This window comes from Mustela nivalis, assembly GCF_964662115.1.
Source record: "Mustela nivalis genome assembly, chromosome: 1".
NCBI lineage: Eukaryota > Metazoa > Chordata > Mammalia > Carnivora > Mustelidae > Mustela > Mustela nivalis.
In genome coordinates, this window is record NC_139020.1 from 22,041,237 (window position 1) to 22,068,353 (window position 27,117).

Genomic DNA, 27,117 nt, shown 5'->3' on the forward strand with positions numbered 1-27,117 from the left:
GGTGTGTGTGTGTGTGTTGTTGTTGTTGTTGTTGTTACAGAAGACTCATTTGACACAGAGATTGCACACTCATTTATCCTAGTAAAACTAAGTGTACTTTCATAAAGGGGCAGACCATATTGTGTTTCAAAATGTGTTCGGTATAGGGAACTAGTTTTACTTGTAACTGGGTGTTTACTTAATTCATATTTAACTTAAATGGAACTCTTTCTGTTTCTTAACTGTTTCCTCTGTTAAAAAGACACATGTTCTGGCCACCTACACTTTTATTGAAAACCAGTGGATGTGAAGCAAAAAAAAAAAAAAAAAAAGTGAAAGCAAGAGATACTGGTCATAAGTAACTTGCAATTTGAATTAAATATGAATTAAATAGAGACACTGTTTCCTCGGTCATCCCTTGGTGCAACCCAGTTTGAAGAACAGAACTCATGAATGTCATGAATGAAATCTAGACACTAATTGTCCTTAATGTGATTCATCTGCATAACGCCAGATAGTATGTTGATGGAGTCTTTTACTTTACTGATTTATTCCATCAAATGTAAAATATTTTCATCATTGCAGTATCTTGTGTCCTGTATAGATTTCTTGAAATTTTCATTCTGGCTTTCACAAATGGGAGTGTTCACTTCTGCAATTATCAACCAAGTGTTAGAGAAAAATTACAAAGACCAATCTCCACCTACCCAGGACACTGCCATCCGGAGGATGGTTGAGTTCAGAGCCGGGATCTGATTCAGACAGTGAGATAATTCTGCCTTCTCTTATAATCAGAGATGGAAAGGAATAGGTTATAAAATAAATGTATGCTTCTCTATATCCTTGCAAATACAATATTATGTCCTTTAAGTGTACTTAGAAAATTCTGAGGAAAAGAAAATTACAGATTGAAGAAAAGGAAGAAACTATATTAACTGTTCACACTAATTGTTTGAGAGGAAAGACAAAGAAAAATGTTCTTAGATATTTGTAGGTGATCCATCTGTCTATTATCTATCTATCATCTATCAATCTATCTAATGGAGTATGCACTTTAGCTGGATATGAGCAGGGAATAGGGGCTTTGGAAATGATAAAAATGGGTGGGAACTGTAAGGGCCTATTTAGCCAGAGCAATTCCATCTTGGATTAAACAGTCATTTTGCTGTTTATGCAGTAAAACTTAAACTGACCCTTCCGCCCCCCCCCCCCGCACCCCCCCCCCCCTGCCCAGGGGACTTACTTAAAAGCAAGCCCAGGAAACCAGTCCCAGGTAACAAAGCCCAAATACAAGGGTGGGTCAGGCCAGGTGGAGGTATCCAATCAGTGGGGGCATATACTGTCTCCCTAGCTACCAAGGCATGTGGGCTCTGCCTTTTGGGCGCCAATTCTGACCAAGGTGATAGGCTAGTTCAAATATCTACTATAGGGTAAATTATAATTCAACTGGTCACTTATGTGTGACCTAGCAGGACTATGCAGCTTTCTCTGTGTGTTACAATTTCATTGGCCACCTGTGAGGTGGCCAGGCCCAACCACATGGCTTTTGCCCTTAAAAGCTAGTCTGTAAGGCAGAGAGAGGTATCCTCTTTGCAAGAGATGGTCAGTTTAATTCTCAATGCTTGGCGCGAAATAAAGCTTTGCTTGACCTTTGCTTTGTATCAGTCTCATTCCTTTGACCATGGACCCAACAGGAAACAAGTTCCAAACAGCAGGAAAAGACCCCAGCTAATTAGCATACATTCTTCCCTATAACTCCTGTCCTATAGTAACCTATAACTTCATTATAATACATTTACATTGTGGTTTTCACTCCCCTCCCTGCCGGGGAAGGTTGCATAAGAATTCTGACAAAGACCCTAGGAAGCCAAAAACTCTCCCTCCTGACAGGTAGGAGGAGTTTGTTAGATGATTGAAAGCAACCTCAGTCAGAGACCACCTTAGCAATGACTCAGAACTTTGTAAACATAAAAAGAAAAGACAACCTTGACAACCTGCCTGCTCCCCACCCTTAAGAGTACTTTCACTTTGATGCTTGCTTGCTTAAGAGTTTGTCTCTGCATTCTTTCTTGGCCCAACTCAAGAAATGAGACAGGGGAACAGGACTCTCTGCTAGCATAATCCATCACATCTTCTTTATTATGGAAATTTCTAAAATACCGTTTGATAAGAATAAGAAAATAAATTCTCCCTCATAGTCTCAGACTTCTAATCTTTGATACTTAATGGGATCATTAGGGGTAAAAATATTTAATAATATCAGAAAATATTCTGGTTTTGAGAAGTGTTTATCTACTGTCTCTGTGGTGAATTATATATTATATATTATTGCTATAAATTAAGAATTCCATCATAATTTACAGTAATTAAACAGACTTAAACTATTGCTCTGAATGGTTATTTCAATCGTATTATTGAGACACAAGAGGCTAATTCACAGTCTTTTATATTTCTATATATCCTTTATGTTATATAACACTGCATAAAATTTAAAGAGGAAAATTCTGACATTTCATTTTTAAAACAGGAAAGTACTTTTTCCAGTTTTCTTAATTTTAAGAAATGGCTAGAAAATGGGTAGGAATACAAAAATCACTGCCTGAGGGCCACTGCATTAACAAAGTACACTCTCTAGTCTGACAAGTACTTGCACAAATATCTCTGGCCATTGTCATTTACTGTTGATTTTAATGTTCAAAGGAAGACTAAAGACACAATTGCTTTAAAATTATACTGCTAGGTGTTTTTCATCCATTCTCAATTGTTCCTGCCTCCATTATCCCAAGTTTGAATTGGCAATTAGTGGATCGCTCTCCACAAATTTACAAAAGATTTGAAAAATAATGAATCATTATACTTTAAAAGAGCATTTTATAAAAATAACTCTCTATTGACTATACTTTAAATTTAAAAGTTATTTCCAGATCTGTCATTTATATGGACATTTTCTGAGTAGTTTTAGAGAGCATTCTACTTATCTAAGGGCCAGGAACCTGATGGAGAATGAGCAGGGGTTAAAAAGAGAAATTATTTTTAATTCTCCTTTAAAGAAATGTATCCAAGATTTTGGATATCATACAATAATATGTACATGTGGATGGGTGTATAATATAATAATCTAGTAAAAAGAGTTCAGGAATTTATAGAGAAGCCAATTTATCAAATATGTAATAATATAATAAGGTATAATAATAAAAGGACAGCAGCCACTGGAAGATCCGTGAAAAAAATTAAGGTATGTTACAAAGCTTACTTGAAAATCCAATAAAGAGAAGATGTAAACACGTAAAACTATGGAGAAATATTTGAGAACTATCCAGAATACATCAATGTTTGTCAGATGAGGGAAGCCAGATGACTGAAAATAGAATATGGAAGTCATGGGGCAAGATTTCTCTCAAATTATCAACCAGACCTATCCTTGAATTAATTTAACCATATCCTAGCTCCTTTTTTACTCACTTCCTCCAGGCTCAGCATAAAATATATTCTCCTTATGTGCAAGGAATATCTTCCTTATAAGTGTCCTAGAACACCAACCACTTCCTCTAGTCTAATTCAACCTTGTGATGTTTCCCATTTAACATCTGATTCCAATTAGCTGAGGTAACAAATGCTGTGCCTTTGCTACCTTCATTCTTCAAATCAATGTACAATGTACATTCTTCAAGACATTGCAGAATGAACTTTTTCTAGACTTCTCAAATGATATCATTGACCCTAACGTCTCTTATAATCTCGTAATAGTCAAATTCAGCAGATATATTTCAGTTCATACTTTGTTGGTCACTTTTGTTTGTATTTATTCTATTGGAAATGTGGAACCTACAGTAAAATTCTTCAAATGACCTTTGATTGCTCTAGCCTCTGTGACACATGTGTAACAGAAAGGTTTTGCTTCAAATATCATCCAATTATCTGTCCTCTCCTTTATTTCTTTGTCTTTTAGCACAGGCCCTAATTATCTCTCACTTGAACTAACTCACTTGCTCTTCCTCCCTCCATCCTTCTTTCGACTTCCTTGTTCTCTAGCTTCCCTGTTCTTCTATGTCAGCTCATCTTAGCCTCATAGAAGAGAGTCCATAGTCCTCCATGACCTGGCTCCCTACTTTCCAGCTTTGTCTAACCTTACCATTACTCCGTCCCCAAAATATCACATTCCACTAACAGTTAAGTTATTGGATGTTTTTTCACATCATACCTCTTTTTGCTTTTGCAGATGCTGCTTTATTTGCTCTTCTCTCTCTCTCTCTTCTACAAGGTAACACCTTTTCATCAATAGATTTATCCCAAATCTCCCCTTCAGCTACAATAGGTACTCCTTTTAATTATAAAATAGTCTGTTAATATCTATAAAAATTTACTTCAGTATATGTTTTGTATTCAGCTTCCCCATAAACAATAAAGGACTTTAGTAAAGTTGATTATTTTATGTTATTTTATGTTATTAATATTTGAAACTGCAGTCAAATGTCCTAGGTTGAAATTCTAGTATTTTGAGATAAGGTGATAGAAAAATCATAAGAAATTATCATTATCAGGGGAAAGTAGGATTATAAAATGTCTGTGCCATATTAGGGAAGTAATTTCAGAAGTACCCCTAGGTCAGACAGTATTTAATTTGCTTATTTTAAATAGGAAAAAGCCACTGGCATTGCATTTGTCTGCTTTTATGTGATAACAAATGACCCTTACATTTCCGGCTTAAAAAAAAGTACTTTATTTCTTATTTATGTAATGTGTCTGCACCTGCAGATGAGCTGGGACTCTGCTTCACTTGTCTTCATCATGGTGTTCAAGGTCAAAGAGAATTCTCTCCTTGTGGCATGCTAGTTTCATGTCAGAAGGAAAGAACATAATAAGAAACATGTGATTCTTCTAGCATTCTGAGTTCATAGTGTCTACTGCATTTGCTTATAAGCCACTGGCCAGAAGAAGTCATGTCATCAATTGGGTGGGTTTCTAACTCTTCCACGGGAAGCACCATAATCCACAGGTCAATGAGCAATAACATATAAGCTCTTCAAGGGAGGAGAGATAGGTATTTGTGAAAAACTATACACAGGCATTGAGAAATATAGTAAGAAAGTCATAGAGGGAGATAAGAAAGAAAAATTCCTAATATTTAGGATTATTCATACCACAGAGGAACCTACCAAAAATATCTTTCAACTAATTATTGAAACAAAAGTGTATGAACTGGAAGAAAGGCAATGTGAGGGAGAAGTTTTCAAAGAGCAAAAAATAAAAGAAAGAGCAGAGCTTCTTCCAGACCCAAGATTTTATAAGGGAGAAATGAAATGTCCATAAGTACTTGCCTGGAGCCTTCTGTCAGGATTCCAGTGTACTTGAGGAGGAAGAAGACAAGTAAAGAAGGTCCAAGATAAAATCGAAACCAGTTAGGGTAAAAATCAGTATCAATTAAGAGAGAGGGTTTTCAACATAAGTTGAGGAAAAGGTCATAGAACAAGTCAAATTTGTAACTGAAGAAAGAAAAGATCACATGGATAAAGCTACTGCTTTTATTTTATTATTATTTTTTGGACCCTTCAACTTTTCATTGCAATGTCCTCAAGAGGTTTTACAGGATAGAACTAATAGGGGGATACTTTTAAGAAGAGTTCAAAATTTAAAAGGAGCCAGTTGCCAGTAAACAGCACAAGAGTCAATAAGACTGGAGGAGAATGATTTTTTTTTCTGGCTGAGGTAAAAGCAGAATGTGAGAGCAAAGCACAGACGAACTGGTGGCATCAGTCAATGCATTCCCTTGACAGGGTCCAACTGCATCTTCCTGAAGCAGAATAAATCAATGGTTGATTTTTGTGAACACTGTTATTTTGAAGAAAAGTGGTGCCAGGAATTCTAAGGTTTGAGAATTGGTAACCATAAAGGGAAAATGTAACTAATTAGAAGAAGTGGAGATAAAGCAGTGTTTGGGTAAAGGGCAGATTAGGATCTGTAGTTGATTCTGTTATAGGAAATTGGGATGTGGAAGGAGAATGATCTGCCTTTGGGAGGCTCAGTGTGATGCAGACAGAACAGAAAACCACCTATGTGATTGATCTGAGTGGCACAAAAGAACACAGTCCCATGTTATCTACTTGTGAACCCTGACATAATAGGAACAGACATGCAGAACTGAATATCCCAGTTTGAGTGCACACCATGATGGACTTGAAGATTCAAACTTTGTTAACTGAACACACTCATACCCGAATAAAGCCTCCTTCAAAACACATCTAATCATGTATAAACATTCACTGATAAACTAGTATGGAAACAGATTAGAACACTTATTAAATATATTAAGGTAGAAGTTACAATAGCAAAGCAGTTAATAAGGGGAGAACATGTTATGTCTGTTAAATAACATTTACTTTTAAAAATAAATATTTTATTTAAAGAGAAAAAGAGAGAGAGCACAAGCAGGGGAACAGCAGGCAGAGAGAGAAGCAGGCTCCCCATGGAGCACAGAGCCTGATGTGGGACTCTTTCTCAGGCTCCTAGGATCATGATCTAAGCTTAAGGCAGATGCTTAACCAATGGAGCCACCCGGGTGCCCCAATACTTCCTTTTAAATATCAGACTTGAGTTACTGTTTTAGTGTAAAAATATGTGCATAATTTGACACTGACACATACATATATAAAACATATAACAGTAAAAATGTATATACTGCCTCCAAAACTCAACATGTAAGAACTAATATTATAATTCCTATTTTCATGAAAGAATACTCAGGACAATGACTTGTCTGTGACGAAATACACTTTTATATGCCAACATAAACTACTTTGGAAATAAGTCACAGTAGAGAGTTGTTAATAGTTAAACTCAACAGCGTAAATTATCTTTGTTTACTGTATATAATAGAAAGAAATAGCTTAGAGATGTTTATTCAATAGAAATACATGGAGATACACATATAGATACGCACCTCTATTTTAAACCTATTCTTCATGCACTGAAATCAGCCCCCTGTGTTGAAGGCCAAAACCTCTGAACTATGGTCCTCATAATAAATACCAGACTCTTTATTTCTGAAAAAGAAATCTTCTCCTCTGAAGCCTTGGCCCTTTGGTCTCCTCCGTTAGCATGTGTAATTTCTATCAGACTGCCTAATTTTTATGTCATACCATCTGGTCTATTCCATTATATTATTCACTAATCTCAATTAATTATAAACTTCAAGAAGGAGAGAAAATAATAACAGAGTTGTCATATTCTTTTCCTCTTTCAGCATGAACTTGGTGGCCAAACTACTTTTGCTGCAGGTAGTGAAAGACTGATGAACTTTTGTTCTTATTTATTTTTTGCTATTTTTTAAAAATCCAAGTAATTACCATAGAGTATATCATTAATTTCAGACGTAGTATTCAGTTATCAATTGCATATAACACCCAGGGCACATTACATCACATGCCCTCCTTAATGCCCATCATGCAGTTACCTCATCCCCTCACCGCCCCCCCCTTCAGCAACCTTCAGTTTGTTTCCTAAGATTAAGAGTCTCTTATGGTTTGTCTCCCTGTCTAATTTCATCTTATTTTATTTTTCTCTCTCTTCCCCTATGATCCTCTGTTTTGCTTCTTAAATCTCACATATGAGTGAAACTGTATGATAATTGTCTTTCTCTGATTTACTTATTTCACTCAGCATAATACCCTCCAGTTCCATCCATGTTGTTGCAAATGGTAAGGTTTCTGGCTAAAGTTAACAAGTCAGGAAACAGCAAATGTTGGCGAAGGTGTGGAGAAAGGGGAACTTTCATACACTGTTGGTGGGAATGCAAGCTGGTGCAGTATGGAGGTTCCTCAAAAAGTTAAAAAATAAAGCTATCCTATAGCCCAATGACTACACTACTAGGTATTTACCCAAAGGATACAAACATTGTGATCCAAAGGGGCACCTACACCCCAATGTTTATAGCAGCAACGTCCACAATAGCCAAACTATGGAAAGAGCCCAGATGTCCATCAACAAATCAGTGGATAAAGAAGATGTGGTACATGTACACAATGGAATATTACTCAACCAAAGAACTTTTTCAGATCTATATGAGATTCCCAGTGTTCTCCAGTCTTCAAGAAACTGGAGAGATAGCTCATGGCAGGATGAAGATAGGAATCAGAAGAAGACACAAATTTATTTCTACATCCTTCCCCTAAGTTACAGGAAACATGTGGCTAACTCCTCAGTTTTATATTTTGCCTATTCTAAAAAGAACAAATGACATTCTGCTTATAGAATCCTGTCATTATAGCTATCATTAATTTGTTACTTTATTTTACTTTATTTTTTAGAGGTATAGGGGCAGCGGGAGAGGGACAGAGAGAATCTTAAGCAGGTTCCACACCAAGCATGGAGCCTGATAAGGGCTCAATCTCACAACCCTGAGATCATGACCTGAGCTAAAATCAAGAGTTGGACGCTTAACTGACTGAGCCACATAGGCACTCTTAACTTGTTATTTTATTTTAATTTTTAAAAGATTTATTTATGTATTTATTTATTTGACCGATATCACAGCTAGTCAGAGAGGCAGGCAGAGAGAGAGAGAGGAGGAAGCAGGCTCCCCGCTGAGCAGAGAATCCCATGTGGGGCTCGATCCCAGGAACTTGGGATCATGACCTGAGCTGAAAGCAGAGGCTTTAACCCACTGAGCCACCCAGGCACCCCCTAACTTGTTATTTTAAAGCAGAAGAAAAAAACTAAAAGTACATTTGTGTCGTGTCACTACCAGTATTTCCATATGTTTGAAACATAGGCTGCTCATGGCTGAATGTTAAGGAAGAAGGGCTGGTGATCATAAAAGGTTTCTTATGCCAAAAAAAGCAGTTTTGACTTTGTCTTGAAGGTAATGGGAAGCATCTCAGGGTCCTGGGATTGAGACCCGCATCAGGCTCTCTGCTCAGCAGGGAGCCTGCTTCCCCTTCTCTCTCTGCCTGCCTCTCTGCCTACTTGTGATCCTCTTTGTCAAATGAACAAATAAAATCTTTAAAAAAATAAATAAATAAAAATAGAAATTATGAGCCTGAGAGTAGAAGAAACAACTTGTAGCAATTCAAGAGGAAAAAAAAAAAAAAAAAGGTTTTTTTTTTGTTTTTTTGTTTTTTTTTTTTTTTTTAAATGAAAGGACTTCACTCTTAAGGAGGGCATCATGGTAGAATATATTTAAGAGATGTTAAAAAAAAATGAGGTGACATGTCATTTACAGATTAGATTACCAAAATAGAGACAAAGTAGAATAACCTTAAAATATCTTCTGGCCTCACAGAATGTCATGTTAACACAGGCAGGAAATACAGTAGGAGAAGCCTAGTTTGGAAGAAGAGATGTCATCATGATGCCATAAACTTAGTTATTAATCTCCTTGTGGAAACAATTATTAACTTTAAATTTAAGAAAACCTACAAAATTGTTAAATAGATTCATTTAAGCAACAAGGGATTCATGCAATTTAAAAGTAAAATCTAGTATGATATTTAACTATGTTTCACTTGGCATTCTTTCAACAACTACAAAGCCAGCAAAAGGCAATGACTCTCTTACAAAACTCTTTGTAAAAAAGATGATGGTGTTGCATAAGTCACAGATCCTGCCCTTGAGGCTACACACAATGTAATAGATGCTATCACTGAGGTGAGGAGATTTCCTCCAAATAGAGAAGAGGTATATTAGGAGCGCTGTATCCACTGGCTGCCCTTTCAATAAATATATTGCTAACATGCAATAATAAAATAGGTACAAATTATTCACTGCTTACCATTAACAATAACGATGATATCACGGAAGTCAATTTCTCCCCTAGCCTCCACTCTTCCTTCACATCGGTATATACCTTCATCACTTTTATTGATGTTGAGAATCTGCAGATTATTGTTGGCTAGCATAGCAAAGCGATCTGGAAAGTAAGCAAAGGGGAGGCAATGATATCAGTAATTGAAAGCAGAGTCCAGTGTGCTCTAAATTGCCAAGAGTTAAAATATGGCACTTGTCTGACACTATCAAACTTTTCATCAGCAAACAAATTCGAATTTGAAAGTAAAATGTAATTTCATGGCTTCAATTTTTCCACTACACACTGCCTTGTTACACCTTTTTTTCTTCTAAAACACATTCGAGACTTTATTTCCACATAAAATGGTTAGGCTATTATTTTCCCCCTTGGTACTTTGAATGCAGAAATGATACACAAAAGAACAATGTTGAGAGATTAGATATTGCAGACATGAAGACATTTTGTAGCAACTTGAGTATGGAAAAGGGTTAGAAAATTGATTGAACAGCCTTCCCACACAATAATTAAACTAATAATTCTGCATACCCCGAGGAGGCAGCTAAATGATACAATAATATTCAAGTCACATAGAGGACATATAAAGTGGCCATATCTCTAACTTATTTGAATTTTTTCTCTAAATGCAGATAATCCACTTCAGGAATGAACAGATTAGACTTAATTTTATTTCAAGATTTCATTTTAGGTGTGAGTATATGCACATGAATATACATTAAAAATAAGCTGTTAGAGGGATGCATTAGTTGATTGCTTAAGATAATCTGACTAGCCTAGCCAGCATCTCAGCCTGACAGTGTTTCCACAGTGTCTGGCCTGAGTTTTTAATCATCACAATTTTGTTGCAGTGTTAAGACCTTTTCCCCTCTGGTCTAGTAAAGAACGGTCTGACTTCTAGTCTTATTTTAAAACATGTTGCAAAAGCAATACCTTCCATTTCATTAATTAACACATCATTGGACATCATCTAGTTGGTTTTTACAGTATTTGAGATACTTTGGTAAATAAGAGATACATGCTTGACCCCTTGGACCCATTAGTTTAAGGTACTCATCTCTGGGATATTTACTGTTATACCATTAAATATTACTTTTTGGACCTATTCCAGTGTTTACGGCTCTTTCCCTATCTGCTGGCTTGGTGGGTTAGGGCAAACATGGAAACCACATGAGTAAAAGCTAGAGCCTCCCTCAGCCAGAGCCTCCCTCAGCCTGGAGCGCTGAATGGGGGTGTGGGGTACACTCTTACCCCCACCTTGCTGCCAACTGGACTTTGTATAACTGAGAAATAAACTGCTGTGATATCAGGCAGGTTGGGGTTCAATTCAGGTTTGGGGTTCACCCGTCATAGCGATTCCTTAATGCAATTCCTTAATGCCATACCAATTCTACTTTGGGCTACAAATACAAATAGGGAAGTCATCAGACTATGGGAGGACTATGCTTCCTACAGGTAAGCAAGAGAGAAAATAAACAAAGAGTAGAAATATATAGATTCAGAGGATCCCAGAGATGGAAAGTATTGATTATAAAGCTGCAGACATGATTATCAGCTCAGGAAGTACAGTAAAGCCCTCCAAACCCCCATCCATGGTTTTGCCCTCTGCAGTTTCATTTGTCTGCAGTCAGCCAAGGTCTGGAAGCAGATGATCCTCCTTCTGACATTTTATCACAGATCAAAATAGGCCTAACCCTACATCACTCTTGCATCTCATCGCATAGGCATTTTACCATCATGTCATGAAAGGAAAAAAAGGTGAGTAGAGTATAATAAGCTATTTTGAGAGACAGTGGTTACATTCACACAACTTTTGTTATAGCATATTGTTATAATTGTTCTATTTCATTATTAGCAATTGCTCTTAATCTCTTAATTTATAAACTAAATGCCTAAGGTATAAATTAAACTTTACCATAGTTTTTTTTTTTTAATGAAAAAAAAAAAAAAACCAGTATAGGATTTGGAACTATTTTTGGTTTTAAGCATCCACTGGGGGTCTTAAAATGTATCCCCCGTAGACAAGGGGGGGCTACTCCACAAACTTTCCCATAATGTTTATTTCTTCTTTAAGTTGACCCGAAGAAGAGAGACACAAATATTCATGCAGATGCTTTCCCCTGGTAAATTTTCCTTTCTTCAAGGAAGCTTGAAGAAAAAGAATCTGCAAGAAATTTTAAATTTTTTTTCTTTAAATTTTAAATTTAAACTCACAAGAAGTCCTGGAGTAACTCAGAACTCATAAAAATTTAGAATGTTTCAAGGTCAGTAAAAAGATCTATTCAAGCATGTGGCTGGAAATTAGGGTGGGAAGCAATTATCAACTTAAGAAGTTCAAATTTAAATTGGGATGCATATAATCATACCTTGATAAATGTAATATTGTATTTTTAAATTACTAAAATATGAATTATCATTTAACTCTAATGTTCTTTAATGGTTAAAGTGCATTTAGTTAAAAAATAGTAAGGGGAAGAATTATTTTAATCAGGAAGGCAATACTTGATATTAAAAGGAAAATAATTTGAATGTATATAATACATAATTTGATGGGAATAAATCAGTGTTTCTTCTAATCATAAAATTTTAGGTTCAAATGGCCATTTTAATATATTACCTCTACTTACTGAGAGAAAACTATTAAAATATTAGGAAAACAGTATCTACCTGCTAAATTGAAATACATATCAATGTTTCGAAACAGAAAACAAACTATATGAAAATCTCAAGTCAAATCCTAGGTATGTATGTAAAGACCATGGAATGATGTTAGTAAGCTATCAAATGGCAGAAAACATTTGAAGAGAGCACTGCTTCAATCACACATAACTATGGACATTAGAACTATCAGATTATTAGAGATTATTCATTTTTCTCAACTATACAGAACTTCATTAAAAACCAACTTTTCATTATTGCAATCAGAAAAATAAATGAAATAAGCGATCTGCTTTATGCTCCTTCAAGCAGATTTTTTTCTAGCCCTCTTCTCATTCCCCAGCCACTGAAGGTTGGTCTCATCTATTCTTATGGCTTCAATCACCATCTATATTTTGAGACACAAGTTTTCTTCAGATCAGACCATTATATGACTATAAAAGTGCTTAATGGTAGACCAGATATAGCTACTGGGAAGGACTGTAAGTATTTTAATCTCAGCAAATTTAAAGTTTAGTTTACTATCTCCACTTGAAATTTTTCATATGGTCTCTCCAGGTCTGTCTTCACATCTTTATGTTGAACTATTTGCCCAAGTCAAATTCCTTGAACCATCTTTGATTTCTCCATCTCTCTCCATCTGCATATTCAATCAAACCCCATGTCCTGTCACTTCTGTCTTTATTATTACTTGGTCTAAATATCCTTCTCCTTCAGCAATTATTTCATTAGGATCTGAACTGTTATCAGTTACTGGAGTTTTGTCTTGACTGCCATCCAATCCATTCTCCTCAATGAAGTACTAATAGCCTTCTCAAATTCATATCAGGTCATGTCACTGCCTCGATTAAAATCCTTTAGTGATGTTCTCTTTGGATAAATGCCAGATTCCTTTACAGAGATGTCAAGGCCATAATGACCTGACTCAAACTTCCTTTCCAGTTTCCTCTCTTATTAGTCTTTATGATCAATCCTGGTTTATACTTTTCTATTAGTATAAGTATTCTAGTTGCACTTATTCATAAATTCTCATTATAATAAACTAATTTTAGTTTCTGGAAAGCACCATTCATGATGTCTTTCACCTCTGGGCTGCTGTAGATGGTGTTTTCTCTTCCTAAAAAGTCCCCACCACCCTTTGCCTGGCTAACCTCTTTTTCATAATTAAGGGTTACTTCTCTCTTCAGCAGGCATCTTGGACACCTTCTTTTGCCCTAACAAGTTGAGTTGACATTAGGAGAAGGACAGGAGAATTCAGTTGGGGGAAATGGGAGGGGGAGGCGAATCATGAGAGACTGTGGAGTCTGAGAAACAAACTGAGGGTTTTGGAGGGGAGGGGAGTGGGGGGTTGGGTGAGCCTGGTGGTGGGTATTAAGGAGGGCACGTATTGCATGGAGCACTGTGTGTGGTGCAGAGATAATGAATCTTGGAACACTGAAAAAATAAAATAAAATTACAAAAACCCCTAAGTTGAGATGTTCTTTCTTTATCATTCTCTATCATTGCACTTTGCTTCTAATAGACCTCAGTATACCTTGTTTTCACTCATTTCTATATTAATCTTTTCTACTAGATCATTAGTATTTTGAAGGCAGTGAACTTGTTTATCTTGTTAACTAGGACTAGCCACCATCCAGCACATTAGATGGCACGTACTAGGTTTTCAACAAGTAGTTCAAAATTGAATGGATTCTTATATTGGAAGTAGGTTACATAAAAAGAATATTGAACAAGATTATTTTACCCATAGTTTTTGATGGAAACAAGGTACCTCTAGTCAATGATCAAAGCATTTAGAATTTTTAGGGACAACTTTCAAATTGGCTGAAATCGAATGAGCATCTGAAATAGCATATCCCTCCACTGGGATATTCAACTTTTATAACAAAATGCCACCTTTACTCCCTAAATGCTTGGATTCTCTTTAGCGGATGGATTTCTTTCAACAAGCAACATGGAAAACCTCCATTTCAAGTATCCTATTGGAATTTTAATTATAAATATCTGCCATATAGCTGCTACCAAAAGTATGACTAATAAGATGGACATTTCCAAACCTTCATTATGTCATCTGGAGCCTGCAAACTTGACTCACATACCACTTTAAAGCTTCAGAAAGTTACCTGGACACACTACATTATTTCAAATCCCCTTACATGTTCCTTTCATAGTTATAAACTTAATCTTCTTCCATTAGCTCTAATAAAGGGGCCATTGAAGATATAATCAGGAAAAGAATATTATTTCTTGTAAAGCCATTATGAATGCGCAAATTGTTCAACAACGAACCATGTGGAGTGTTTCTCCAATATCAAAAGGTTAGAAAAGTTTGTCCTTCCTCACAGTCCACATAAATACTTTATATTCTAAAGTTAAAAAGAGAAAAAAAGTTGTGCCCTTTTTTTTTTCTTTGCTTGCCATGCAACTCTGAGCCAGGTTTACTCTAGACTAGTCACGTTCCTCTACATTCAATTTTTTTATTCTAGTTATAATCTGAGTGCATATAATTCTGGTAACACTGATTCTCAAGATTTAAAAACTCAATGAGAAGGAAGGAGAAAGATAAATGTCATTGTGTGGCAAAACTGATATGTACGCAAATATTTAATTCATTCATTTAACAAATATTTATTATGCGCAAGTCTTATTTGAAACTCACAACTATTGTTAAAATTGGAGATAATAACCCACTGTTTACAGAGAGAGAATCTGAATTAGATACAGAGCTGTTAGAAAATTCAAAGCTGCCAGGCCAAGGAAAGAGTAGAGCCATAATGGCATTCCAGCTTCAAATCATCTTGTCCCTGGATACTGGGAAAAACTGTGTGAGCTATAGCACAGAGTAGTGCTCCTCCATTACCGTCACACTTAACTATCAATCTCTGCTTTGAGGCTTTTGTTCTCTGTGTCTTTTAAAAACTATAATTCATTTCAAAACCTTCATGTAATTAAGGTTTACAATAAACCAGATGTACACTTGAAGCCTAAGATGAGGCAATCTGAAAATGTTTAGACATTGTCATCTAACTGCTATAAAAGAACTGCCTTTTCTTTACTATTGAGGGAAAAAATAGCTGAAAATACATTGCACAAAGTACTCATGTGATGAGCTAATGAAATATAAAGTAGTTATCCTGAAATAAAATAAGAGGAAATAAAGTATGATTTCTCACTAACTTATTATAATAGAAAAAAAGAGAGAGGTAGTCAATAAGTGACAAGAGCTGAAAATGCTATGATGAGAGAAATTGTCTCAAAATTTTAAAAATGACTATTAAACGTGATTATGACATGTCCTCTTTACATATTCAAAAATAGATACTATCTGCTTTCTCTCCTTTATGCTATAAGTTTTAGCTCTTAGAAACTCACAACGGAATCATCCAGGATGGAAAGTATTTGAAAAGATTCAATTATTTCATAACTCTCTGCAAATGCAGGTGCATTGAAAAATATTCTAAATTGAAACTGCTCCCAATGCACAATGGTAAAGTAGCATAATGTAAGCAAATTATGCTTTCAATTTAGATGTCATATTATTCTGGAATTTTAGCTCAGTCTGAATCAAAATTATGAATACAATTTGAATGAATGTATTTTTCCATCTATTATCCATATGTATCTTCCCATAATATTTAGAATATGTAGGTGTCCTTGAAAGAACACTGTCAGAATAAGAAACAGGGTTCGCATAGATACTATTTTAACATTACATAGATGAGTCCAGGGGATGATGTTTGATCTGTGATGTGTCAAATATGAATGCATCAGGACTAAGTCCTTCATTTATTTATTATCCTTATACAGTTTATGCTAATTTTTTCTTAAAAAGATGGGGTCAACAAACCTTTTCTGTAAATCTCCAAATGATAAATATCGTAGTTTTTTTTTTTTGGCCACTCCATCTGTGTCACAGCTGCTCAACCCTGTCCCCGAAGCGGCCCTGGCTACTATGTAATGGTCAGGTTTGGCTGTGACCTCACAATACCATAAAAAGACAGTAGAGGGGCTGAATTGAGCCCGAGGTCCATTATCTGCCAACTTCCAACTTCAGAGTTTAAGTTGTTAGATGCTTGGAATCCAAAAAATAAAATTTGTATACGCAGTCAGGTAGATTGAGTCTTTTAAAAAATTGCACTATTATTAGAACATATAATTTAGGGAGTTACCAAAATACTAACTGTCGGAAATAGCGGTGACTTCCTCATTATGATACAACCAGCTGACCGCAGGGGCAGGTGAGCTGCTAACGCGGCAAACCACTTCGGCATCCTCTCCTTGTTTGAATTCTTGAGGAGATACCACTTCTTTGAAAGTGAGTTTTTCTGTTTCAAGAAAGTAGAACAAACCACAAAAGTATTATTTCTCTCTTCTCCCAGTAACATATTCCAAAATCTGATTGATGCGATGATGAAATCATCAGCTAACCCTAGATCTTTTAAAACCTTAGGCCGGGTAAGAATTCTACTCGGGGTGCCTGGGTGGCTCAGTGGGATAAAGCCTCTGCCTTTGGCTCAAGTCATGATCCCAGGGTCTTGGGATCAAGCCCCACATCAGGTTCTCTGCTCAGCAGGGAGCCTGCTTCCCTTCCTCTCTCTGCCTGCCTCTCTGCCTGCTTGTGGTCTCTGTCTGTCAAATAAATAAATAATATTAAAAAAAAAAAAAAAAAAGAATTCCTCTACTCAAGAACTTCTCATCTCCCTGAGAGGAAAATTCGTAGTCCACATAATGCTGTACTATGTGAACTGGAGTCAGCCCCACAATTCTGATCCTGATTTCTTCTCTCTTTTCTTAGTCCCTGTGATCCAGACAAACTATCTTCTTTGCAATCCCTTGAATACTCCAGGTTTGTTCCCATCCTTGGGCCTTGTGCTCCTTTGAATTCCTTCAGATTTCCACTCAACTTTCACAGATAAAATAACCTTCTCTCTTCCCAATTCAACTCTCCCTCTCTTTACCACACTAACTTTCTTCACTATAGAATTCTATAGCATGTCTATCTAGCATCCATGCATTTATCTACGTTCATTCATTGTGTTTTTCTGCTTACTAAAATAATAAGCACCAAGTGGGTGACATTTTCTTTTTACTGAGTGTCTAGGACTTAGAATATTGCCTGCCATGTAGTAGACACCCAATAAGTGTGTCAAATGAAGGAAAGAATGTGGGTCTTTATGCTTGTTGAGAAATTTTCACAAAAGTAATTCATTGTTCTTGCCAGGAAAAAAAAGTCATTTCTTTAGTTTACAAACAAAACACCAGGCACCTTCCTTTTCATCACTCAAAGTAATGAAAAATCTTTCCAAATACTATGTCTGTGAAATGATCACTTCAATTTATTTTTTTTCTATTTATGAAATAGGTACAGTGGGGATCATATAAATAGATATACCATCTTTTTCTTTAGGAGTTTTGAAACTAACAGGAGTAGGGTCAAAGTCGAAATCAGGAAAAATGGCAGTAATGTGCCAGCAAATTGCACTGGAGATCAAGAAGGAAGTCATGCTGTGGGCATGCTTTGCCTTTTTTTTTTCATATCTTGTTTCTACAATAATAGTAGTAATAGTAATAATAATAAAACTTTAAGGAAGAGATATCTTGAGTTAGTATTTTTAAAAATTTTATAATTTTTCAGATACTTTTCATTAATGTAGTAGAAATGCTATCACATATTAATTGTAAGGCATTGTTCTAAAAACTTTATATAATATTAATAATTAATGTAGTGCTTAAAACAGCTTTACGTATGAGGTAGGCAATACTATTATATCTCTTTTATGGATGACAAAACTGAAGACAGAGAGGGTAGACATTTGCTAAAGCCACAAAAGGAAGTGATAGAGGCGGGTTTCAAGCCTATGGTGTCAACAGGCTTTAATGTGTTCTTAAACAGTTTCATGATTCTTGGGGCACCCGGGTGGTGCCGTTGGTTAAGCATGTGATCATGGTTTGGGCTCAGATCATGATCTCAGGGTGATGAGGTCCAGCCCTGTGCCAGGTTTCCTGCTCAGCTAAAAGTCTGCTTGAGACTGTCTCTCCTTCTCTGTCTGCCCTTTCTCCTCCTCTAAAATAAGTAAATAACTCTTAAAAGAAAGAAAGAAACGAAGAAAGAAAGAAAAAAAGAAAGAAAGGAAAGAAGAAAGAAAGAAAGAGAAAGAAAGAAAGAAAGAAAGGTTAATGATTCCTAAATGTAAGAAGGAGAAAAGGTTGTAGAAGGCAGTCAATCTCAAGTCATAAGATGAAGTATAAGCGTGGAACATTTTATTAATAAAAGTTCTGATGGTGAAAAATCCAGCTAGATATTATTCTCCACTAGATGAGTTTTCAGGTCTTCTGTATTCACTCCTGTTCACCGACCCTTCCTTCATTCTCATTCTAGATTGGTCACTGCTATCATATATGCAATTTCATTTGTTCTAGTCCTGACCTTTTATTTGAGTATGAAAAAAGTACTCCTTACAAATTTCATAATCCTAAATAATGTTCTCTACTTACCCAAAAGATTTTCAATGGCTGGAGAATATGAAATCATTTTCATCTCTGTGATTTAACCAACAGAAATGTCCATCTATGTGTTTATCATCTACTATTTTATTATCTATTCTATTTTAGAGATACACTATAGTAAAATAGAAATAAGCTGATATTTGTAATGGTCTCAAGATATTGTTTAGCACATAGTTTTTCATGAGTGTCAGTTTTTATTAAATGCATTTTTTTCTCACAGCCACATTTTAATCAATTAATAAATGCATGACTTACGGTAAATTTCCAAAACAACTGTAGCTTCTTGTGTCTGTCCTTTGGCATCTGTTGCTTGACAACGATAAATCCCTGCATCCTCTATATTTGCGTTGTAGATGGTTAGTCGTGATCTGACACCTTCCTTTTGCACTGCTACCCTCTGTGTTGAAATTATCTTCTCTCCTTGAGGATTATACCAATCTATACTCTCAGGTTCACCAATTGCTGAAAAGATCCACGGACAAGATATGTTTGAAAATCTGTTGCAAGTGTTTGTTTTGGCATTGACATTTACTATTATGTGACAACTTTCAACAATTTGGGGGAAAAATGTAAATAGGAGAAGGCTGGAAGTCTGAAAATCTTACAAAATTCAAAGTAAACACAAATGTTAGCACACATGTTCATCCTTCTTTATCCAATGCTGAGAATTCAGTCCTGTTTGCATAAGCAAAACACAAAAGTTCTACAGGAAACTGACAGCATGGTATTTAAGCTCTGATAGTTGAAAATTTACTATAGCAATGGATGAGTTATTACTACAGTTAACTTATAAAACTGGCTTGGCCACTGAGTCAGACATAAATTAAAAATGTTTGATATATCTGAACAGAAACACGATTACTAACATGATTTCACCTGTTCCCAATTCTCTTTGCCAGGGTCAGGAGATAGCACTTTTTTTTCCCCCAAAAAGCAAAGTTCATAACAATGTAAATCCTATACAAAATAAACCTTGGTTTTTGGTAATACTGAATTCGTTATTAATTTCCCAAGTTGTTAAACCTGTACAGATAAGGCTAATAACTGTTTTTCAAAATGGAACCCCAATCTCTCTTCTCAACTGAAATGAACAATTTCATCATTTTAATCTAAAACTGTTAACTATTTAATCATATGATAATTAGAATGCATTGAAACGATACTTACACTGCTAGGCAATTACAACCAAATCATTACAGGGTAAACATTTATTTAAGTTTTCCAATTCAGAATCCAGGTTAATACACTCTTCGTAAAAGCTGAATCTTCCAATGTTTGCTTTTACTCACCTGAAGGTTGTATTTCACCTAATTCCTTGAGAAATAATTTGTGGAAGCAGTATACACTATTAACTCAAAAGTATCAGGGTAAAATGCATAAAGTTAACATCTGCAGGACCACTTTGAAAAACAGTGTTCCATCTTATTTTTTCCCAAAGAAATGGCTTTAGAAACAAATTATTGTGCTTTCCATATCAAATTAGACATGCGTGAGCAAAAAGTATGAAAGACGGTTTAGTTAAATCTTAAATGGATCTCAGTTATGTTATCTTCAGTTCTTTCTGGACAGAACCATAAAACCACAGTGGTGATGGGATGACTCATTTGGGGGAGGTAGTTGCTTTGATTGCCCTCTCCACAGAGAAGTTCAAATGAATAATTTCAATGAGCAGCACTTTGAATTAGAACAATACAAAATTTCATTTTATACAGCAAATTATATCGAATATTCTGTGAAATATTTTGGTCATTTTCTTACTTGATAATATGATATAAAATTTCATTATCATGGAGAATTTATACCGCATTTTCATAGAGCAGTCAGTCACGATTCTCTTTTCATGACATCTCTAGTAAATAATAATCTCCAGTGAAACTTTCCATGTTATTTTGTTAAGAGTAGACTACTGGAGATACTGATAAATAACATTAAAGTTTTTATTTTCTTAAAAATGTAGTATACAAATTCATTTGCTATTTATGACATACTCTTATTTAGCCCTCTGAGGGTCTGACCCCCTGACAGTGTAAATTGAAGACATTTATTTTACTGAGTTTAGATGTCTATGTTTTAGTATATCAAGAAATTTCAGAGACATAGCAACTTGGTCAGCATTGTAGTAGGAAAAATAGATGAAAGCATTCTGATTTGCAGGGGTTTCCCCACATCATTTTTTTTTTTTTTTTGATTCTTGTTTTACTACTCTGTTTCCTATATATAAGGCCACTTACATGACAACTGTATGGCTCTTGGTTACACATCTTTATATAAGGAAAATAAAAATGTTTCATTATTTTGCCTTATTTTATGAGCAAAACTTAGCACACTAAATGATATGAATTCATTCTTTTAAATTATGCCTTAATTGACCTTATGTAATACCTACAGAGGTAATAACACTATATAATTTAAATCACTGTGGTATGCAAATGTAAGAAAATAATACAATTCCAATTTCAAAATACTTCATTATTCTGTGAATATATGACACAACTGAGCTGTGTGTGTGCATTTGTGTATTTGTGTATACAAAATATGGATGAGATTTAAAACAATGATCTACATTCTTATGACCAAGCTCTGCTGACATAATAAATGATGTTGAACCAATATTTCACTTGTTCTCTGCCTATTTGTCAATATGCAAAAATAAGCATTCACAGACCTATTAATTTAGACCTTTAGGAAGAACTGTGGCTTCTATTAGTTTTTCATAAAATGTGATATTATACATACATATCATGTAATATGTATAACATAGTATATGTTATTTATAAATGTTATGATTATTTCTATTTTATTAATTTTAATAATAATTTAAATAAACCATGCAATTCTCAAGACTTGTATAATGCATTTTATGTCAGAAATGCCTATTTTAATTCAGTTTTGAATTACTTAGGCATATTCAGGAATACAAGCAATTTTAAAATACCCTAAAAAGCAATTTTGGCTCTAGATGAATATTATTTAAAACTTTAGGTATGAAGGCTTGTGTGCATAAAAATGAATTTGATGAATATAAATAGAAGCCGAATGTGTGCATTTGTGAGCTCCACAGTACTCTGAATTAGAATTTGTTGCTTAAGTATTTAAATGTCTTCTGAAAATATTCTACATGTGCATGATTAAAGTAAATGAGGTCCATAAAATTTCCCACAGGTATTATGATATATGATACTTTTGATTAATAGTCACAAAATTCTTGCAAAAGTTTTGCTGATTAAATATCTACTTTTTAAAAAATTCACTCTTCCTAAGGATGGATTTGATTTGCTTTGTCCCAAAGTTTTCATTCAGGTGTAACTACAGTGCAGTGTGCCATATCTAATTTATTCATTGCATATTTACAAAGATAATTCAGTTATAATATTTACATTCATCCTAATATTACTGTTTATACAGGACTACTATTTGAATTTATTTAGGTTATTGTGGATACTTTATATCTGATAAGTTATTTTCAAAATAAATGAGCTAGTTTGGCAGTCAAAAGTAATAAGTTGAAATTAAAAGAAATAAAATTCATATTTTTTAACATACAAAATAGGGTTATTAACACTTTCCAACCTCATAAACCCAATGATAATAAAAGGTCTTATTTTCAGAGGATTGTTTTTCACCATTTAAATGTTGCCAATATATAATATTAAATAATTAAAGCATAAAATACATTATCATCTGAAAATATATGTATAAATACATACCTGTACATGTGAAGAATTTAGATTCACCCACACTAAGCTCTACTTTGCTAAGTGAAATTGTCACTTGAAGAAGAGCTGAAAAAAATATTTAAATCATAATTAAATATGGCTTTCAACATGAATTCTAAGATTCTATCACATGATCTATTAATGACATGACCCAAACAGCGATTATTTTCCCTGTAAATTTTTATTACCTATAAAAAGAAATGAAAGTTTTATAAAATGCAATCTAATTATAAAATATAACCTAACAACATTATGTCTGTTCCATTAGTATACAATTCCCAACCAGATCAAATACAGGACTTATTTAATATAACATGTTGAAATTTGTTTGTCACATAAATGAGTCAATTTATACTCACTTCTGTGTTTACCTTCTTGGTTGTATATGTGCCACCACATTGGTCAATGACTACAAAATGTCCAACATTTGGAACCTCATTTGAAATCCTACACTGTCATCATAACAATTAAAATATAAACTGCATTTTGACTACCTGCTAAAATATTTCCATGAAAAGATGAAGAACACTGCATAAGAAATGTGAATGAACACTATTTTCACAAGATAAATAAATTAAGTGAAGGAACAAAGGTGATGGTAATAAAATAGCAAAGATGTTCAATAAGCTTGTCCGATTTGAAATACAATAGCTGAATATTCTAAAATTTTAGAGGATACTTGGAATTATATTTTAATACAAATTGAAAGACTTATATTTCTAATAATATGGTAGGCAAGATAGTGTGACCATACTCCAAAACCCTTCCCACCGTCCCTTACTTCCAGATACCTATAGCTGGCCTTTCAGAAAAGTAATGGAACATCAAGGGATTAAAAAAAGAAATGAAGAACAATCTAAAAATCAGAGTATAAAGTGATACTGGAAATGTGTGGATTGTAGTAAGCAAAAGGTGCACAGATTGCATAAAGATGGGGTCAAAACTTGTCTATAAACGGGGGTGCTGTAGCACACCAGGTAACATGGGAGCCGAATAAAATTCACCCTTAGTAGGAGGAGGGTAGAGAATAAATCAGCCCACTGGCAAAAGGGCAGTGATAAGGAGAGTGGATTCTCCTAGCCTGTGCAGGAGAGGGAACTTTGTTTCTGTTTAAACAGATTAACCACACTCTGCCATATCCCAGGTTCGGGAATTTAATTATAGACACATGTGCTTTGGGAACCTCCAAGCTGAAATACTAAACAAAAAAGCAGTGCCACACGTGGGGCTCACTGCTCAGTGGCAGACGAACATAATCCCCTTCCAAGGAACTATATCATTAGCCCACACTGCCCCAGATGTTCATAAATTAAGCTCTCTTCAACCTAAACTGATAAAATTCTGTCCAAAAAAAAAAAAAAAAAAAAATGAAATAAGGCACTGAGAGCAAGAGTCAACTAAAACATTCAAAAGGATAAACAGATCCATGAAATTTCAAAAAATGGAATAAGACTCAGAACGTAACTTAATTATATCAGAAACATTTAAAGAAATGAAAGGTAAAATCAAAAACATGAGAGAAGAAAAAACTATTGATCAAGGAAGACTTGCTGGACATATTTAAGTTCTTTAAAATATGTTTCTTTATACTCCCCATCATTGAATAACACATTCTTTGTTTGGGAAACAGGCTGGATTACAGGGTTTTCTTCTCCTCTCAGGTCTGGGTCTTAGTTTTATTCATAATTCCTTAATTCTCAAAGAGTGCTTGGCATATTACAGGGGCGAGTGCTTGGCATATTACAGGGGCTCAACAAGTGGTCAAGTAAATCTGAGGTTTCAGAGAGAAATAGGTTAAGAAAAGCACAGAAGTTAGAAAGAATAGGAAGAAAAAGAGGAGAACCAAGAGACTACAGAGTTATCTAAAAGCTACCAACAAGGCCAGTTCCAGTGAGCATTCACAGATGAGAACTTTTCACTTTGAAGCATAGCTAATCCTTCCAGTGTATTTAGTTTAAATGTAATGGGGCAACAGAAGCAAATTGCAGAAGTTAAGGAAATTGAGGCCGTCCCTACAAGAAGTTTAAATGGGAAGAGATGGCTGAGGTTTTGGGGATCCACAATTCTGAGCATGTGGTTGGGGGTTTTATAAACTGAGAAAGAGCTGGGCAGATAGAAAAGATCCGAGTTTAGGTTAAAGGGTTTAGGTTGAAGAGAGCTTAATTTATGAACATCTTGGGCAGTGTGGGCTAATGATACAGTTCTTCGGAAAGGGGTTATGTCCGTCTGTCACTGAGCTGCGAGCCCCAGGAGTGGCACTGCTTTCTTGTTTAAAGATCTTCTCATGGGTAGAAGGGAAGGAGGCAAAAAAGACATTATGTGGTTGAAAATAACAAGGGAATTTCCATTCTGTTCCACGTTTTTCTTCTTTCCTCGCCTTTCTTTCTTTTCTCTTGGGATCTTCAGTATGCACTTTTCCAAAACCTAATCCTGTGATTTCCAATCCTCAGCTAGAATTCAGTCGGATAGCATAATTTAATTTCAAACTTTCTATGTGCAAACCGAATCTATTTTCCTTCTGTCAAAAGTTGCTCACTGTTCGTATTCCATTTGGGGGCATCATCAATCAATTTTCAAGTCTTGGAGATAGAGCCTCTGAAATATCATTTGCCTGCATTCTTATTTATTTCCAATACTTCTCCCCCTAATACATGTACTCATTAATTTTAATGTGAGATGTTTATTTTAATCTGAGATAGTGATATATCAGATTCTGTATTTCTTTTTGTGACTTTTATCTCTCCAATCTCTTTCCAAGAAGTTTTTCTCAGGCTGCTGCATGGATAAGATTTTAAAGCTGTTTAATTTCACCAGGCTGTTTCAAAAGTCCTCAAAGTGGATTTGCTTAGCCCAATTAGTTATTACACAAATTTTATTTGAAAGAAAACTGGTCTTTCCAAGTTTATTTCCAATTACTCTCTCCCAACCCTGTGAAGCTACAGACAACCACAATGAATTATCATCCCTGCCCTTTTTTCACGGACTCCTTTACTTTCCTATCAATGTGGATTCGCTCAAACTATTTCCTCCGCTTTTCTCTCCTTTTCTCACTTGTCCACATGGCTGGCTATATCCTATCTTCAAAGCAAGAGTAAAATATCAATAACTTTATAAGATGTTCTTTGATAGCCTCCTCTACGGTAACAACAAATAAATATCTTTGATCAGTAGGCATTTTCATGAAACAAATGAAACTTACATAACAGCTAATTATATTAACTTCTCTACCTTATTTAAATGTAAATTTCTAAAAGTGAAGGCTCATCAACCTCACTTCTGTTCCTCCTTTAATTAAACTGATAACATATGAATACATAGCAGAACAATGGATAAACACTTACCAAGAGCTTATTGTACAGCAGGTACAGAACACTGACTTTATTGACAATATCAAATTGTGCAATGACTTCATTGTTTTAAAAAGAATTTAAGGATGTCAGACAGTTTGAGAAATGTCTGCTGATTATTATTTAAACACTTTCCATTTTTGGTCTTTGTAGTAAATTTGTTTTTCTAAGGAAAAGTTTATAGAAAAGGCAAAGGATGTAAGCACTTTAAATGTTAAATATAATTCTGGGTAATTTTACACTGATATGCTGATGGGTATAATAGATACCCTATTCATTGTAATAAAATGAAAATGAGCCTGAAATTAATTAGTTAATTTATATTAAAATACTTGGTTAATTTTTCATTCAGTAAAAACGATCAATTCACCCATTAATCAAGACCATACTTTCCACGGACATTTTGGTGACTAAATACATTGCTATACTTCAGGTATTAAAGTATATAAAGAAAATACATAATTCTTTAGTTTAATACATTTCCCAAAGGCTAGATGTGCTCTAATTGACCTCTACAGATACATTAAAACTTGTGCATATTAGGAAAAACCTGGACAACTAAAATTTAAGGTCATGTCTTAATCATGGCTCTAGTGATTTAACATCCAGAGTTTCTCGTAATCATTCTTGACCTGTGGCCACATCCAACCATCTCATTTTGGACCCAAATGTCAGAAGAAAATTAAAGTTTTGTAGTGTCAAAAGTTGTGCTTAGAGAAAAGTGGACAGGGCTGATATATTTGTTACCTACCTAGTTAATCTCTCCATTTTTGGTGTTTCAAATTACACACACAAAAAATGAAAGTGGATGGTAATATAAGGCCTTTATTTCATTTAGAAAAAAATAAAAAGCATTTCTAATCACAATTTCCATTTAGGACTGGAATTTGAAAATAAAATGGTATTCACTGATGCTGAACAACCCCTTTTTGATGTTTTACTTTTTATGTATTTGGAATAGATATAATAACTTTAAAGAAAACTGTGAAGAGTGTAGTATTTCAATGATTCATTGCCTACAAGGGCCATCATTGATTAAATCATGGCATTCCTTATAAATTAATCAATAAATCATCTTTTTGTATTAGAATAGGGTTGATCATTGAAAAAAATG

The 27,117-nt window shown here is 34.8% G+C and overlaps 1 protein-coding gene across 2 annotated transcripts in view; it reads right to left on the minus strand.

Annotated features, from left to right (window-relative positions):
* The window catches only part of NCAM2 (neural cell adhesion molecule 2), a 513,251-nt gene that overhangs the window by 199,886 nt on the left and 286,248 nt on the right, over positions 1-27,117 (minus strand). For both annotated transcript variants that reach the window (XM_082742470.1, XM_082742469.1), the window contains exons 2-5: positions 22,648-22,722; positions 19,196-19,402; positions 16,615-16,758; positions 9,746-9,883 (exon numbers count right to left, since the gene is read on the minus strand). In XM_082742470.1, coding sequence (XP_082598596.1) covers positions 9,746-9,883; positions 16,615-16,758; positions 19,196-19,402; positions 22,648-22,722 — 564 coding nt within the window. The remainder of the gene's footprint in view (positions 1-9,745; positions 9,884-16,614; positions 16,759-19,195; positions 19,403-22,647; positions 22,723-27,117) is intronic.